Source organism: Phalaenopsis equestris, unplaced genomic scaffold (genome assembly GCF_001263595.1).
Source record: "Phalaenopsis equestris unplaced genomic scaffold, ASM126359v1 Scaffold000552, whole genome shotgun sequence".
NCBI classification, from domain to species: Eukaryota; Viridiplantae; Streptophyta; class Magnoliopsida; order Asparagales; family Orchidaceae; genus Phalaenopsis; species Phalaenopsis equestris.
Window position 1 is genome coordinate 3,257,630 of NW_018164992.1, and position 17,535 is coordinate 3,275,164.

General features: G+C 36.0%; 1 protein-coding gene across 2 annotated transcripts; it reads right to left on the reverse strand.

Annotated features, from left to right (window-relative positions):
* Nucleotides 1-2,516: 2,516 nt before the first annotated feature.
* LOC110029158 (DEAD-box ATP-dependent RNA helicase 1) lies at nt 2,517-17,144 on the reverse strand. Of its 2 annotated transcripts, XM_020731317.1 has the most exons (10): nt 16,502-17,144; nt 16,147-16,381; nt 15,697-15,951; nt 14,346-14,497; nt 13,915-14,092; nt 13,323-13,510; nt 4,851-5,055; nt 3,653-3,758; nt 3,336-3,527; nt 2,517-3,083 (listed from the first exon to the last, which is right to left on the reverse strand). In XM_020731317.1, the coding sequence occupies exons 1-9, from the start codon at nt 16,645-16,647 to the stop codon at nt 3,439-3,441; spliced, it is 1,554 nt and encodes a 517-aa protein (XP_020586976.1). In that variant the 5' UTR covers nt 16,648-17,144; the 3' UTR covers nt 2,517-3,083; nt 3,336-3,438. The 2 variants fall into 2 exon arrangements, with proteins under 2 accessions (XP_020586976.1, XP_020586975.1); XM_020731316.1 differs by lacking the exons at nt 2,517-3,083; nt 3,336-3,527; nt 3,653-3,758 and adding an exon at nt 4,327-4,739.
* Between the last annotated feature and the right edge of the window lie 391 nt (nt 17,145-17,535).

Here is a 17,535-nt window from a genome sequence, read left to right on the forward strand (position 1 = left end):
ACCTAAGATTGTTCATTAATTGTAGTTTCTAAGATGAAGAGTTGTAAAATAAAGAATACTAGGACTCATTATCGTAGAATTAGATGGAAGAACTTAAAAGACACTAATAAAATTATTATTATGAGTAAAATTCAAGATTTCAAATTTTGGGATGTTCAAGATGAAGCAAATGTCATGTAGGATAAAGTAACAAACATTGTTAAACAAGTAGCAAAAGATGTACTTGGAGAATAAAAAAAAAAGTTTCTTTAAATAAAAATAGCTGGTGGTGGAATAATATTGTGCAAGAAAAAAAATATATAAGAAGTTATGTTATAAAAATTGATTTAAATGTAAAAGCTTAGAGAACTGAAAAAAATATCAAACGACCCGCAGAGAGCCTAAAAGAACAATATGTGGGGCTAAAAATTCTGCTTTTAATGATCTCTATAATAGAATATATACTAAAAAGGGTGAAAAATATATTCATAAACTAGCCAAATAAAGAGAAAAGAAAAGGAAAGATTTAACTCAGGTAAAGTGTATTAAAGATGAAAATCAAAAAAAAATTTTTTTTTTAGAAAAAGATATTCAACATAGGTGGGTGAATTATTTTGTTAAACTTTTTAATGAAGTTTTTGAAAGTATGATTCACCTTAGTGATCTTAATATCGTTAATAATAATAAAAAATTTCATTTTTACCGTTGCATTAGTAAAAAAGTTAAGGAGGCTTTAAAGAAAACCAAGGGTGAAAAGTTTGTAGGACTTGATGATATCCCAATTGAAGTATGGAAATGTTTAAGAGATTTGAGAGTTTCATGACTTACTAAACTCTTTAATATTATTTTAAAAACTAAAAAGATGCATGAGGAGTGGAGGATGCGTATTTTAGTCCCCATTTTTTAAGAATAAAGGGGATGCACAAAAGTGTGCAAATTATAGAGGAATTAAGTTGATGTGTCATACTTTAAAATTATGGGAGAGGGTAATTGAACAATTGAACATAGGTTAAAAACATAGGTTAAAACATATTATAAAGATTTCTCATAATCAATTTGGATTTATGTCGGGCAGGTGGAAGCTATACGTTTATCGAGAAGTTTGATGGAAAAGTTTTACATAGAGAATAAGGAGGATCTACGTATGATTTTTATTGATTTATAAAAAGCTTACGATAAGGTTTCAAAAGTTCTTTGCAGAGTTCTCGAGAAGAAAGACGTTTCTATTACTTATATTCTAGTCATTAAAGATATGATATTAGAGTTGTTACTTGTGTTCGAATAGAAGGAGGATTGGCCAAGTATTTTTCTATCTCAGTTGCATTACATCAGGGATCGACTTTAAGACCATATCTTTTTTGCTTTAGTTATGGATGCTCTTACTGGACATTTGTAGGAGTATGTACCTTGGTGTTTGCTTTTTGTTGATGATATCCTTCTTGTGGATAGTACTAGAGAATGAGTTCATGAAAAACTTAAATTATGGAGGTCGACATTGGAGTCTAAAGGCCTTCATTTGAGTAAAACTAAAACTGAATACATGAAATGTAATTTTAGTAGTAGTAGCTCTAGTGACAGAAGTGTAACTTTGGGTGATTAAATTATTAAAAGGTGTGAACGATATAGATATCTCGGGTATGTTGTTCAAAGCGATGGTAAAATAGATGGGGATGTTAATAGTAGAATTCAAGTTGGTTGGTTGAAGTGGAGGAATGCTTCGGGCCTTTCGTGTGATACAAAATTATCGCTTAGACTAAAAGTAACATTTTATAAGACGTTGGTGAAACCTGCAATGCTCTATGGCGTTGAATGTTGGCCTTTAAAAAAGAAGCATAATACTAAGTTAAGTGTTGCCAAGATGAGAATGATTAGGTGGATGTAAATACAAAATGCGAAATGATTATATCCGTGATATGGTTGGTGTAGCTCCTGTGACGAACAAAATTAAAGAAAGTCATCTTAGATGGTTTGGTCACATTAAGCGCCGACCATCTGATGATCCGATTAGAAGAGTAGATGTTTTAGATTCGACTTATGTTAAGAAAGGCAGAGGTTAAGAAAGGCAGAGGTAGACCTAGGAAGACTTGGGCTTATTGCATAAAAAAGGATCTTAATTTATTAGAACTAAATGAAAATATGAAACTAAATAGGACGCAATGGAGAAAAATGATTCATGTAGCCGACCCCACCTAGTGGGATTAAGGCTTTGTTGTTAATGTTATTATTGTATATGAACAAATATTCATTTCACACTCAACGTCATGTATGAACAGCTCAAACTAAAAACTTCTCAATTTTAAATTCTGCAAGCAGGCCCCACCTTAAACCTAACCAAAGTTTAACAGCTACAACAACAGTAACTTTTCCCCAAAAAAAATTTCATAACAATTTTTTATCTAACTTATTAACTAGAAACAGCAAAAAGCATCAATTTGCAATATACATATATAAATAACCGAAATAGAATTCTTAGTGGCGTATGTTGTGAATATAAACTCTATTGATATATATAACTATTATTATAGGCAAGCAGGACACAAAAATGAAACTTGCATTCCAAATTTCCAGTTGTTTTGCAGCTCTTTTCCAGCGCACTACGCACTCATTACTATGAAACATAACATTTTACAAAGAAACTCGAAGGATACATCAGATATGTATTCAAATTGCATCAGAAATGAAAAAAATTAAGCAATTCAGTTAAAATTATCATGACAATTAATTTAACAACACGTTCAAATGAACTTAGCCACAGATACTTCATATCTAAACAAACATTTCTATAGATGGGACTAACCTGAGCTACAGAAAGAGTCCTCTGGAAGACCACTCCAATGGCACAAAACACAACAAAGATTGCTGAGATGATCTGATGGGAGCTGCTTATCTCCCTAAAACAGGGCATGATACCAAGCTGATAATTATTTAAAACAGCGCTCGCATCCATTAGTCCATTTTGTCGGTATGAGTATCAGTGTCAAAAAAAATCGATTGAAAAAAAATGCATGAAAAAATTTCCTAACAATCATTGTTAGTGGTCCACTCTTCCGCTCTCTGGATCTTGACGTTCATCTCCAAAATAAAGCATCCAAAGTTTGAATAGCCTGGTAAACAAAGGAGTGTGTATAAGCTGATCTGCTCAAGTAAAAGCAACACATGACAAGTATCATCATAAAAACTTTCATGAGTGAAGAAATCTAAATGGAAATGCAAAATAAACCAAGTATAATTTAACCAAAGAAACAAAGATATAAACTTTCTGATGTGGAGAGTACAATGTTGGAGTAAACACCATTGCCTATTTATTAATTATGCCACAGACAGCAAAAAGAATGAGAGAAGCAAGGTTTGAAAACCTGAATGACAAACCAACTCAGTATGGTATTTTCTTGAGCATGATTGTCAGGTTATATTAGCGAAGTATCCATCTCAAGTATGGGTCCAATCCTTCAATTTTGTCTACTTTACATCAGCTTCTGCTGACTTGAACCTGATACCATGTTTTTTACCTTTTCTAGAGTCCACATACTGCTTCAGCTTCTCCAGCGCTACCACAAATAAAGCGAGACAATTGTTACGTTGAACAGCTAGAACATAAGGAATATTATGGTTAATCTTTTTTTTGTAAGATATTGCGACTTAAGGACGCATAAAAGGATCTAGCGACATTCACCAGTGGAATAAACTGGCCTCAGGCGTTCAATTGAGTTGGCAGGTAAGACATGAGCATTACAGACCATCTTACCAGCCTTGCTGAGGATCTTTCTGAAGCGTTTAGTCTGAAAAATTAAAAATAATTGACGCTCAACATTAAAATGAAATATAATCCTTACCAGGAAATGCAAGTAGAATTATTATGACCGTATGAATATAGTGAGCTGAAGTTAAGAATACAAAAAAAAGTCTGACAACTAATGTTAAATGATAAGTTAGCGGTAAAAATTTTGCGAAAAGAATTCACAAATTTAACCCCAAAAAGCTGGAATAAGACTAACAATGATGATGTTCAAAATGTCTATCCAGAAGAGGGATACTCACGGAACAGGTCTCTTTAGTGAATTTCAAAAGAAAGTTACCTCCAAGATAGGACTGTACAGCAAAAGGTCAGTTTGTTCAACAATACTACAGCATCATTTCAAGTGCAATTCAAAAACCCTCAATTTAATTGGCCTCTTAAGACACAAAAATATACAAAAGGCTAAGAAAATAGAACATAAAAGGAAGTATACCACTCAATTCTTATGGATTTGCAAATTTAACATCTACACTTCAATTTTTACATGTATGCCACCTTACCTATGCATTCACTTTTTAAAAATTAAAATAGTTGTATTTTTATGTGATAAGAGTGGTATAAATGTAAAAAGCAAAATTTAGGGGTTAGATATGTACTGCAGAAGAATTGGGCAGCATGCATGTATATGCTTCAAAAAATAAATGTCAAGTGCTCTTTATTTAAACTAAAAAAATACGATTTTACAAAAAGAAACAACACCAACAGTTAATATGACTAAATATGCTTACGTTTTGTACCCTCTTAATCTGGGATTATTTGAAATATTGGTGGCATCAAAAACATGCCAGAAAAACAATTTCTTCTTTTGGGGTAAGCTAATCTCTGTTTTACATGAGATGATGGGACTTTTCTTCTTCTTTTGAGCTTGAATGTAATTGGGGTTTATGAAAGATGACAAGTATTCCTTCTTTGTGTACAGCACTTCTGAATTGGTTGAGCTTATAATTTCACGGTACTTAGAAAACTAAAGTGGTAAGAAAATATCAACTTAGCCCATAATGTAAATTTTATAAATAAAAATAATCATCAATTTCAATGTGATAGAAGTATATTTGCTCAGGTAGACAGTTTTTACCTCATCTTTCCTCAGTAAAGTAAAGCAACGGCCCTTATTTCCCGCTCGTGCAGTACGTCCTGCACGATGGACGAATGCCTTGACATAAGTAGGCATGTCATAATTAATGACATTTCTCACTCCTTCAACATCCATTCCTCGAGTCATTGCATCTGAAGCAATTAGAACTTCTATTTTACCTTCCCTAAAAGCCTTCAACCTCTTGCTGCATTAAAAGAGTGTTCTTTAGCAATAGCTAGTTTGAATGAGCAAAATTGCATAAGCATCTGTCAGAATCAAAAGGCAGAAATTCAATGATTCAGGCTCCCTCAATATTAAGAGCAACCTAGTCCAAAGTTGGTCACAAGAAGAAATTTAAAATTGAAACATGCATGCAAAATCAAATATAATAAAATATAACTAGTGTAACGTGGAGAAGAATCAGCTTATAGCTGCAATCATATTTACATTCTATTGGCAAAATAGAAAATTGGTCCAGTTCTTTCTAACAAATAAGGCATGCAAACATAGGTATATTCTGTTGAGATTGTGGAGCCCGGTCTTGCTCCTATCTTTGGCAATTTCCACTTCTATGGAAATCATTTAATAAATATTTCTTCCCTAATGTAATCTTTCTTTAATTGCATGTTTTGCCTTTCTTGTAACCTGCCTCATCCATTTCCCGCCTTCTTTGATTAGTTGCAATTAAAGGAGAGTTTCCTTATTGGGCCGAATAAGAAAGCTATAAATACACCTACTGCTCACAGGAAAAGATGGCAGACTTTGGTTTTACCCGGTTTTCCTCTCCTCCGTGGGTCCTAATCTCTTCGTTGTGCTTAATCTCTCCAGTGGCTATTCCCAATCTATCCGCTGTTGAAGCTTCTGGCAAGCTTACGGAAAAGACAAATAAAAGCTTTGCTTTTGTTTTTTTCCCCTTGGAATCTTCTTCATACTTGGTTACTGGTGGAGAGGTAGAGAGAGAGAAGTGAATAGGAGAGAGGAGAGAGGAGAGAGGAGAGAGAGAGATTGTTCTTTCTTGTAATCGTCGAGGTGATTGACGGACATAATCCTCAAAGCAAATAAAATTTTCTGCAGCTCCGTGGACGTAGGCAATTTGCCGAACCACATAAATCTATGCGTTTCACTGTTTTCTGTTTTGCGATTTTTCTCGATCCGGTTTTTCATTTTATTGTCATCGTTTTTCACAATAACTGGTATCAAAGACAGATTCGGGCTGAAGGAAACACGATGGGCGGAGACGAATCTATGGCATCGGGGATCGACAAAATCAATAACACAGATTTTGCTTACTAGAGGATGCAGATAGATGACTACCTCTATGGAAATAAACTTCTTCTTCCGTTACTGGAAAAGAAGTTGGAAAAGATATACGAGGCGGAATGGAATCTGTTGGATCGACAGGTTATTGGGGTTATTTGGTTAACTATGTCAAGATTCGTTGCCCACAACTTCATCAAGGAGATGACTACTGCAGACCTCATGACAGTTTTATCAGGTATGTATGAGAAGTCATCGGCGAATAATAAGGTGCATCTGATGAAAAAGTTATTCAACCAGAAGATGGTGTAAAGTATTTGTTGCTCTACACATGAATGATGTCAATACTATCACAAATCAATTGTCGTCTGTTGAAAATGATTTTGAAGATGAGATACGTGTGTTGATATTGTTGGTTTCATTGTCAAATAGCTGAAAAACCATGAGAATGACAGTTAGCAGTTCTGCAGGTAAAACTAAACTGAAATATGATGATATTCATAATTTGATTTTGGCTGAGGAGGTGCGCAAAAAAGATTCAAGCAAAACCTCGGGTTCGAGTTCGATACTGATTGCTGATTCCAGAGGGAGATCAGAGGACAGGAACTCAAACAGAGAAAAATCAAAATCAAAGTGTTCAACAGACAACCTGTTAGAATTGTGTCAAGGCTGACCACATAAAAATGAATTGCAGAAATCCTAAGAAGAAGAAGAATGATGATGCTAATGTTGTAACCGAAGAAATGCAGGACGCGCAATTGCTGACAGTTCACAGTTTTGTTGTGACTGGATAGTATATTCAGGGGCTTCCTTCCATACATCTTCCCACCAAGATTTGATGTGAAACTATGTTGCAGACGATATTGGGAAGATACATCTGGCTAATGGAAAAGCTCTGAACGTGGTGGAGATGAGAGACGTTGATATTGCACTCTCTAACAAAAGCAAATGGACTTTGCAAAATGTTAGACACATTCCTGAGTTGAAGAAAAACCCCATTTCTGTTGGGAAGTTCAATGAGGATGGGTCATTCAGTGGTGTTCTCAAATAGCACCTAGAAGGTTACCAAATGAACATTAGTATTGGCTCGGGGTAAGAAAACTAACACACAATATATGACTATTGGTTTACTCAACACAGTTGTTACTACAGTTGCAGAGAGCACGATAAATTTGCGGCATTGCAGGCTTGGTCACATGAGTCAGAGCTATAAAGAAATTTTGCAAGATGAGAATTCGAGCAAGTGGAAGCTGGCCAAAAAGAAGGTGACAGATTCCCTACTAGGGAATCAGACTTGGGAGCTGACAGAACTTCCACTAGAGAAGAAGACATGATAAAAGTGAGTGTACGGGGTGAAGACTGTGTTTGATGATATTAAGAAGTACAATGCTGGATTTGTTGAAAAAGGCCTTCAGTAGGGGCGGGATATTGCTTATACAGTGGGAGTTCTAAGCAGATACAGGAGTAACATAAAAAAGAGCTTGCTGGTACAAGGCTACGTTGATGTTAATATATTAACTAAGGGTGCTACTCTTGAGAAACTGAAGTTGTGCTCGACATTGGTCTTCTAGAGTGAAGACAGAGGCTTTGAGTTGTATAAGTGGAGGATATCATATTTGAAGAAAAAGACGGTGCAGCCAGTAGGTGATGCAGCTAGTGTCTCAGTCTCCAAGTGAGAGAATTGTTGAGATTGTGGAGCCCGATCTTGCTCCTATCTTTGGCAATTTCCACTTCTATGGAAATCATTTAATAAATATTTCTTTCCTAAAGTAATCTTTTTTTAATTGCATGTTTTGCCTTTCCTGTAACCTGCCTCATCCAATTCCCGCCTTCTTTGATTAGTTGCAATTAAAGGAGAGTTTCCTTGTTGGGTCGAATAAGGAAGCTTTAAATACACCTCCTGCTCACAGGAGAAGATGGTAGACTTTGGTTTTTCAAGGTTGAAGCTTCTGGCAAGCTTACGAAAAAGAAAAATAAAAGCTTTGCTTTTGTTTTATTCCCATTGGAATCTTCTTCCTACTTGGTTACGGATGGAGAGGTAGAGAGAAAGAAGTAGGGAGGGGGGGGGGGGAGAGAGAGAGAGAGAGAGAGATTGTTCTTTCTCGAGGTGATCGACGAGTATAATTCTCAAAGCTAATAAAATTTTCTGCACCTCCGTGGACATAGACAATTTGTCGAATTACGTAAATCTGTGTATTTCGTTGTTTTCTGTTTTGCAATATTTTTTTATCCGATTTTTCGCTTTATTATCGTCATTTTTCACAACATATTCAATATGCCAAATGTGTAAATTATTAAGTCAAATGCCAATAGCAAAATATAGACTTCCTCTAAAAGCTAGAATATAGAAAAATATCATGAAAAATAATTACATTATGCATTTTGTTAAGATCATAAAAGCATAATGATAGGAACGAAACAAATTTCCACAGAGATCAGAGCAAAGTAAAATACTTTACTCCACCGGCACAAAACAACAAAATCCAAAATACAAAAAAGATAGATTTACAATTTGAGAGGTAGGCAACTCTCTTCCAAACCCTAACTACTAAGATTAGAGACAACAATCATGTACCTTAACCGTAATCATATTAAGCCTTACTTATGTCAAATAATAGTAACTAACTAACTAAATAACAACAACAAAGCCTTAATCCCACTCCGTGGGGTCGGCTACATGAATCCTTTTTCTCCATTGTGTCTTATTTAGTGTCATATTTTCAATAGTAAATAACAAATGACAAAATTGCCCTTTTAATCTTGCGCCAAAAATAGGTCTTCAAATTATTTGACTGGCTCGGTGTGGGTTTGGTGAGACCACTCACTCAGTGGAGCGTGAAGTGGAAGGCACCATAGATGTCAGTCTAACATTACTACCCTCTCAATAAGACACCTTGTCCTCAAGGTGGAAGAGAAGGAATTGTTATTGGATCAAGTTGTAAGGCTCCACGTGGCATCATAATTTGGCAACTATTTTCATTTAATCAGAACTTCTTTCCAACTAGTAAATCCCTAAGACATCCCCTTTTACTTGCGATGGCTCCAAGGGAACTTTCATATTCTCAATCAACATAGGGGGAAGTGAAGAAGAGGGCACATTATCACCAATAACACTGCTTAGCTGCAATACATGGAACATTGGATGTAGTGTCGACAAAAATGATAATTTTAAACGACTGCATTAATGCGCTCAGTGATCACATAAGGACAAAAATAGTGTGGGGAGAGTTTCTCATTCCTGCATCTAACATGTCTTTTGCCAATAGAGTAGAAGTTTCAAATACTCTCCTACCGCAAGCTACACATCCCTTCAAGGTTCATCGGCTTATTTATTCATAAATTGTTGAGTTTTAAATAAATGTCCCTTCAATTCGGCCAAAGCCTTGTCCCACTCTTCAAAGTACTAATCTACTAAAAACACCGACAAAATATAGTGTCTACAATGTACCAAATCGTGGTCATATAAAATTTTCAAAGGAGTGGTATAAGAAGTTGTATGATACAAAATGTTGTCCAATACTCTGCCCAAAGTAATCATTTAACCCATTGATTGGACGCGTTGTATACAAAACAATGCAAATAAGCTTCCACGCTCTGATTAACAACTTTGAACTGTCCATCAGTCTGTGGGTGATAAATTGCAATTCTCTTCAATATGGCCTCCAGCATTCTAAACAACTCCATCCAGAAGTGACTCATGAAGACCTTATCTCAATCCAACATTATCGATTATGGAATCCCGCGTAAATAAGCAACCTCAGGTATAAAAATAGCGATGACAGAAACAACAATGTAGGGATGATGTAGAGGGACAAGGTGATCATACTTGCTTAACTAATCCCCCACCACCAAGATGAATGTAAATCCTTTTGACCGAGATAAGTCTTCAATGAAACCATCGTCACCTTCTCTCATACCTTCTTCAGCAATGCCAGATGTTGTGGAAACCCTAGTTTGTGCAAGACTTTGGTGAAGCTCAAGGCCATGATTAGGACAATTCAGGGTGCAAAGCTAGGATTCTTGGTCGAATTACATAGCAAGAAGGAAACACATGATATAAAGTTAGCATAGATTTCGCCACATGGATTGTCTCCTTAGAGGCAACGAGAACATGCAATAACCTTGAGGCAGGGGGTTTATCCCATTAGTGTGCATGGTGCAGAAGGACGAGATTGAGAGATTGATCTGAGAAATGGAGTCAAGGATCATACAAACTAGCATAAGTCCCTTCACTAACCCGATCTTGTTAGTGATAAAAGATGGGAGTTGGTGTTTTTTTGTGGATTATCGATCAGAGAATATAAAACACTGCCTGACAAAACTGTAGTGCTTCGTAGTGACCCTAGTTCCTGAAACTCCATTGTTAGAAGTTTACAGTTTATTTTAGTCTACCCTAATGACTGCAGCCATTTCATACCAGATATCACATTAATACTCCCTAAAGCTAAGGAAATAAAATCCTTCACCACTTGAATACTCTACAACGTTAAAATCAGCTTACAGACTCCCTTTCTCTCCTCCACCTATCACATCTCCATCTTTACTTACAAATTCAATGTATCAACCATCTCAAGCCCCAATTGCTCAACTACTTTAGTAGAGATGAAGTTGTGGGTCGCCCCACAATCTACCAACACTACTAAGTCATGCTCTCTAATTTGTCCCTGAAATTTCATAGTGTGGTTCAGTGTGAACCACATCACCAAATACAATGAGACTTCTGCCACATCCCAGTTAGAGTGCTCCTCCACAACCTCTTATGTTTCTTCATCCCTTATCTAACCCTCATCACACACTGTGAGAACCTGCAAGGTCTGCTAATTGTAATGGTCTCCTCGGGCAAACTTCTTATCACATTAAAAATATAACCCCTTAGGTCGCTTCTCTTGAATCTTTATATTCATAAGGTGTCTGAATGTCACTCTCGGTTGTAGCTCATTAATCATATCCCGTAGAGCCTCCCTGTAGTATCCCAAAATTAGAACTTTTGGTGTTGTTATGGTTATATCATTTTGATAAAACACTTCACTTGTGTTGTTCCTATTAGTCAGTTTCATTGTACTTTTATCTTCAACAACATTCATTAATTTATAATTTCCCCCAATCCTCACTATGTAAGCAGTTGAAGCATCTCTCAATTTTTTTGCTTCAAACCCTTCATAAAGTTTCCTTTCAATATTGCTTCTGATATCTCTTTCAAACTGTCAGATAACATCTCAAATTTCTCACTATAATCCATGACGGACCTTTCTTAGACAAATACTAAAAAATGTTGGTGAAAATTTCATTCTTGCAAGATTTTGAAACGCTCGAACAATCAATCCTTGAGTTCTTCCCATGTTCTGATTGGATGACGTTCTCGTCATTGACACAATGCTAGTCTTTCCTTACAAACATAAGGCCACCAGCATAAATATTTCTTCATTCGACAAGCCATTAACATCAAAATATCTCTCCATACGATAAACCCAATCATAGACACCCTGTCATTCAAAGATCGACCTCTTCGCCATTATTATGTGCGGTTCTCTTCCCTAGTTTCTTCGACCAAAGCTCAGCTTATTCCACTCATGAAGTGGTGGTAGGATTCCCTTCCTTGGCTCATACTAATTTCTTTTCACATATAAGTTTGGCTCGCCCCATAATCGAGGCTTCCATCCCCATAGAGTCATGAATCGGCTTCTACCAAAAAGGTTGTCAGTGTTATCTCAACAAAAGACGACAACGCAATTGGATGCATCCCTCGGTCGAGGATGCCACCCAACAGGGTTCCTTGTTCCAAGCCAAAATCCTTCAAATCGATCTTCTTCAGGCTTGAATTGCACTACGTTGTTCTGTTATGTCTGTCGTACTCGCTCCAACCCGCACGTCGCTCGATCTCGTCTGTCTGATGCCACTCGAGTCCAATCCATATGATGTCTATCAAACTTGCGACCCTAAATCCACTAAAGGCAGCCATGTTGCCCCCTGCTTAATCCCTTGTGCATGGATCATGCGACACCCCTTAGCACGACACTAGCAATTCTGCACGTCGTAGACACTGTCACAAGCGACAGAGGGATGGAGTGGAACGTAACTAGCCTCTTCAATGTTTCATTCAGGGACGTGAATCACCACTCCATGGACAATTTGAGTTGGCTCTCCTCTCCTTTGAGTTTTTCCTCCAAAGCATTGACCTTCCAACCAACGTGACTCCCAAGTACGACTTTGATACCAACATTACTCTCAAGTTTCAACAAAGATTAGGACAAAGTAAAATATTTACTCCAATGGCACAAAACATCACAACCCTAAGTACATAAAAGATAAAACTACAACTCAAAAGGAAGGCAATTTTCTCCCAAATCTTAATTCCTAAGATTAGAGACAACAATCACATACCCTAACCCTAATCATATTAAAACCTACTTTTAGCAAACAAGAATAAATCACAAATGACTAAATTGCCCTTTTAGTCTTGCACCTAAAACATGTTTTTAAATTATTTGGTGGGCTCAGTGTTGGTTAAGTGGGACCACTAGGCTTTTGCAACAAGTTTCAAGTTCAAACTTTAATTTCTCAACTGACCAATTTGGTTCATCCTCAGTTAATTTTCATCAGTCAACTTGGTTAAGTTGATCATTCAACATAATAGAAGTTCGATATTTTCTACAGTGAATGCCATTTTCTTGTCTTAAAGTTGCTTAAAAAAATTGTAAATTATTCAATACTTCAAAAAAGATCAAATTTTATGAGGTTTAAAAAACAGTTGAAAATTAAGCAGCTCCTTCTTGTGATTTCTTAAAAAAAAGCAAAATGATTTTGACATTTACTTCTGCTTAATTTAAGATAGATTTCTGATAAAATTTGCACCTCTCCCGGCCCCGCTCTTTCAATATAACTCCCACTTTGTTCCAGGGAGATCGGGGATTTGAAATCAATCCTAAACACAAGCACACCCAAAGAAGTTGAAAGAAAGCTAACAGCATGCTTCAACGTAGAAAAGCATACAAAAGTAAGCTAAATGAAATCTTGTGAATGACTACAGTCTGACTTCCTTTGCAGAGGAGCTGCAGGCAGGATGGCTGGAATGAAGTATAACTTAGGTTTATCTATCATAGCTTCCAACAATTGAATAAAATTGTCCCCTTTATAAAGAAATTTTAGCTTAATTGTTTCATACATAATGGATTCACGTCAAAAAAAAATCACTTGCAACTCATAATTTATGCCTACCTTCGAACAGACTGGTGTTGTAGACTTGAATACTCACTAACTTTGCAAGGAAGTTCTCCGAATAAATTTAGTAATTTGGAAAGCCGGTGAGTTGACTCCACGGATGATGTAAATACAATCGATTTTTCCCCTCTTAGATCTTGCAAAAGTGCAACTAAATACAAGGGCTTCAACTTTGATTCACAAATCTGCATAAGAAAAAAAGTTATGGCAACAAGCAAGAAACAAAAACCTTCATATGTTCAATTTCTACTAATATGGCTAAAATATGATAAGTATCACACAAATAAGCAGTGCCGCAAATATAATAAAAAATTTCAATTCAATTATAACAAGGCAGTTGTATTGTATTACATATAAATAGACGATTATACCAAATAATGAAAGGTATATAAAAAAAGAAATTACAATATCTAAGTTCCAGGACCAAAGATCCAACCGACTATTAACTTCTCCATAATCCTACCTGATAGGTTATTTCTAATTTTAACAACATTCAAAGAACAGGTTTGGTTATTGACATAAAATAAAACAGAATATAAAAAAGTAATTGCAATGAATTCATTAGCTAAAAAAGCGATGTTGTGCATACTAGTTTGTATGATTCCAGTTTTTCAGGTAGCTTGTACCGCCTATCTCCACTAGTTAACAACAAGGGGTGGTGCAAATCAAGTTGAGAAAGCTTGCTTGGATCTTGTGTCAGCGTAGCAGACATTATCATCTTAACAAGTCTGGGATAACTTTTACCCTTGAACCCTCTTTCCACGCCACTGCAAGAAAAAATTAAAACAAAAAAAATAATAATAAAATAATGGCTAAGCATTATGCAAAAATAGCATATGCTCGTTAAAATTAATAAATAGTATAAATGAGAAAACAAAAGAATGATGTGTTGCCTGCTAGAAGTACAAGTCAATAAATCAAGGGGTGAAAACAAAATTCAGATAGCCAGATGGTTATACAAATTCTTAAATAAGTGGGACCTTAATCTACAAAATGATGAACAAACAACAATTATCTTACGTCCGTCTTATGGTGGTCAAGGAATTGAACATTGATGGGAAAATCACATCTTCCTTATAGCCAGCTAGACTTTTCATACAAGCAAGTTGAATTACTGTAGGTAACCAAGACTGATATGCTTCCCTTAACAATCTATCTGTCTCATCAACTACCTGAATTTTATCAGTGCAAATTGATCAGACTTGAAATTGCAATTTGAACTCAAGAGCTTGCATAAGTAATACGTGGAAGAATTTAAACAAAAGAATAATGTATAAATCTATACTGAAAGTTTACAACAAATTCCAGTAAAGCTGCAGAATAATTCACATTAAACTATTTACAGTTAAAGAACCACATCCAAATAACATTTCACAATTCAGGTTTTTCAGGACGTAAAGATTGTAAGAACTTTTCGATCAACCAATACTGATCTACGATGTATAGCCGTTAGAAGAGGTATTACCTAAGTGAAAAAATTAAGTGAACATTACACAGGCTCATGAATAAAGATTATCAGAAATATTATAATGTAGAAGTCTGACCAACATAACAAAAATGAAACAAGCAATGCATAAGGATTTCACTAGTCTATCTAATGTAAGAAAGCTGGAGCAAAATCTAATCTCTGACACATATGAAAGAACCATAAAAAGTGCAACTTGTTAATTTTACAGTCTTGGATAGCTTAATAACACATGGATACGATGCAAATTTAATGAAATTACTTTTATAATGTCACAGATATCAGAAATTTACCACGAAAAAAGAATATAGGAATTGGGAGCCTACAAGAGAAACATCAAGCATGCTATTGTCTTACAGGAGGCCGCACGAGAAAAGGAGAAGAACATTCATAAAGTTTAAAAATGCAATGCTTTGTTGTTTGATAATGGATTTAAGTGGGATTTAACTTAAGTCTGCCAGATAGATAATAAGGGCAAATTCTAAACTCTGGATTTATCATCCAGTTTCTTGTCAATTCCTCTCAGTTTTGTCTTAAGGATCGGATTTACTAAATCCTGGTGTTAGCTGGATCTAGTAAGTCCGGATTTACAGGATTTGCTGAAGCTACCACCAAACATCTCCTTAATGTTACTACCAACACATTACTGTGTTCAATCAAGTAATAACTTTTGATAATAACTACAGTTCAGCGCATATTTAGTCTAAATGAAACCAGCATGTCGGTTAGGGTTTCATGGATTAAATACTAGTTCATTAAAGAAAATAAAAGCAGGTATTGTTAAACTTCTAGAGAATGGGCAATATGGTTGGGAATAACTGAGGCATGAATAAAACCATAAAAGATGAAGCTTGTAGTAAAAATTGTATGACTATGTTCAGGGATTTTCTGCGGTCTCATAGTTACCAAATAACATAGATGCTCCAGACTGAAACCTTTCGTTGTATTAATATGATCCATTAGCCTTCCTGGAGTTGCAATTAATATGTCCACAGAACTTTGAAGTTCTGGTGGCCAATCCTCTGGATCAAAAGCTGAAAACGTATCAAGTCTAGGCTGCTCAACCAGCTTTGAAACTTCATCTGCAATAGAAGATTGACCAACAGCTACTCCTACGCTCAGGCCTACAGCAGGAGCAATAGCAGCAAAAACTTCTTTAACCTAATCCAATTAACAAATCAATTGATAAATTCACTTAGTCGCGAAATGACATTTAGTCAAGAAAGATGACTGCAATTACAAATTATAAAATGCAAATATGAGATACAATACGTATACATCCAATTAATGATGCAACAATAAGATTTCAGCAAAATATAAAGTAGAATAAAACTGAAAACCGATCAAGCATCCAACCTGTATAGCCAAGTCTCGAGTAGGCAAAACAACTAATGCACGCAAACATCTGATCTTCCGAGTTGAGAGAATCTGAACAATGGGCAGCGCATAGGCCAATGTCTTGCCACTCCCAGTTGGCGAGTTGACACAAATGTCTCGCTCGAATGCACCGGGCCCAATTGTTTCTTGCCACATTGCTACTTGCACAGGAAATAGTGATTGAATATCCATTTTCCGCAAAGCCTCCACTAATCTGCAAAGACAAATTTTCAAAGAGGGGACAAAGCTAATTCAAGTAATGAAGCACCTACAATTTCTGATCAGCTCAATCGAAGACTTATACAGGCAAGCAGCTGTGAGAAGGAATGGCTACCGTGGATCTAAGCGTGGAACGAGACCGAGAGGACAGTCATCGAAGACTTCGATGTCAACAGGATTCCGCATCCACGGGAGTACTGGCACGGTCTTGTGCTGCGAATCAGCCATGCTTTCCTTCCCTATGGGCTTTTCTGGCAACATATTAAGGCCGGAATTTCACCTGGATTTACTAAATCTTCGGAATTGGTGGATTTAAATTGGAGCTGCAGATTTACAAAAGCCGGGACAGACGCTTCCCGCGAAAATGAACATGTGAAGTTACCATCCTCCAAGATTTCGGTTAAGATCGGAGAGGCGGAAAGAGAGAGATGGGAAAGATGAGAGTTTCCAGTATCTGTAAGTTGCGATCCCGTCGTCTATCCCTGTTAGCTCTAATCGCGACTGCATCGCGAGGGTTCAGTCACGAAGGCTGTGGTTTTGGGCGATTTACTATATTCAATTTCGGTTTACAGAAATTACTAAACCCTACTTAAATCTCATCTCCTGCAGGTGAAAAAACCCTTGTAGAGATAAATGATTAGAAAAGTGCGGCGAACCCCTCTTGTTCTTTAAACCCGCTTCGGCTCCAGGTGATGACTACCCTAGCAGCGAGCCCCCGTCTTGATTTTCTTCCTTCTCCGCGCACTGAGGGTTTTGGAATTTTGGGGACGGAGATTTAAGGAAGAGAGGAGGGCTTTGGTTTTTATATTACCCCCAAACTGTAATATATTTACATTTATACCATAAAAAAATTATCTTTTTTCAATTTCTATCCCCTACCACACCAAAAACCTCACAATTTTAACTTCAAAAAAAATAAAATACACACTTCGTTGCATGAATAAGGTAATATGCATGGAAAGATTAAAGTTTCACTGTTATAAAGGTAAATATATTATTATTGAATATTACATGATCACAATTAAATAATATATATTAACGAAAATTTTTAAGTTAATTAAATTAATTACTAAAAACAATTTAAATGATATGATATTATTTATGATTTAATTTAATTTAATCAGACTTTTATATTTGATTGATTTTATG

What these genes read in the sequence shown, in the direction of transcription:
- LOC110029158 (XM_020731316.1), bottom strand. Translation starts at nt 16,647, where the DNA reads ATGTTGCCAGAAAAGCCCATAGGGAAGGAAAGCATGGCTGATTCGCAG. An exon ending in CTCGAGACTTGGCTATACAG is followed by an intron (nt 15,952 to 16,146) that starts GTTGGATGCTTG and finishes TAATTGGATTAG; the next exon opens with GTTAAAGAAGTTTTTGCTGC. An exon ending in TGGAGCATCTATGTTATTTG is followed by an intron (nt 14,498 to 15,696) that starts GTAACTATGAGA and finishes GATAAAATTCAG; the next exon opens with GTAGTTGATGAGACAGATAG.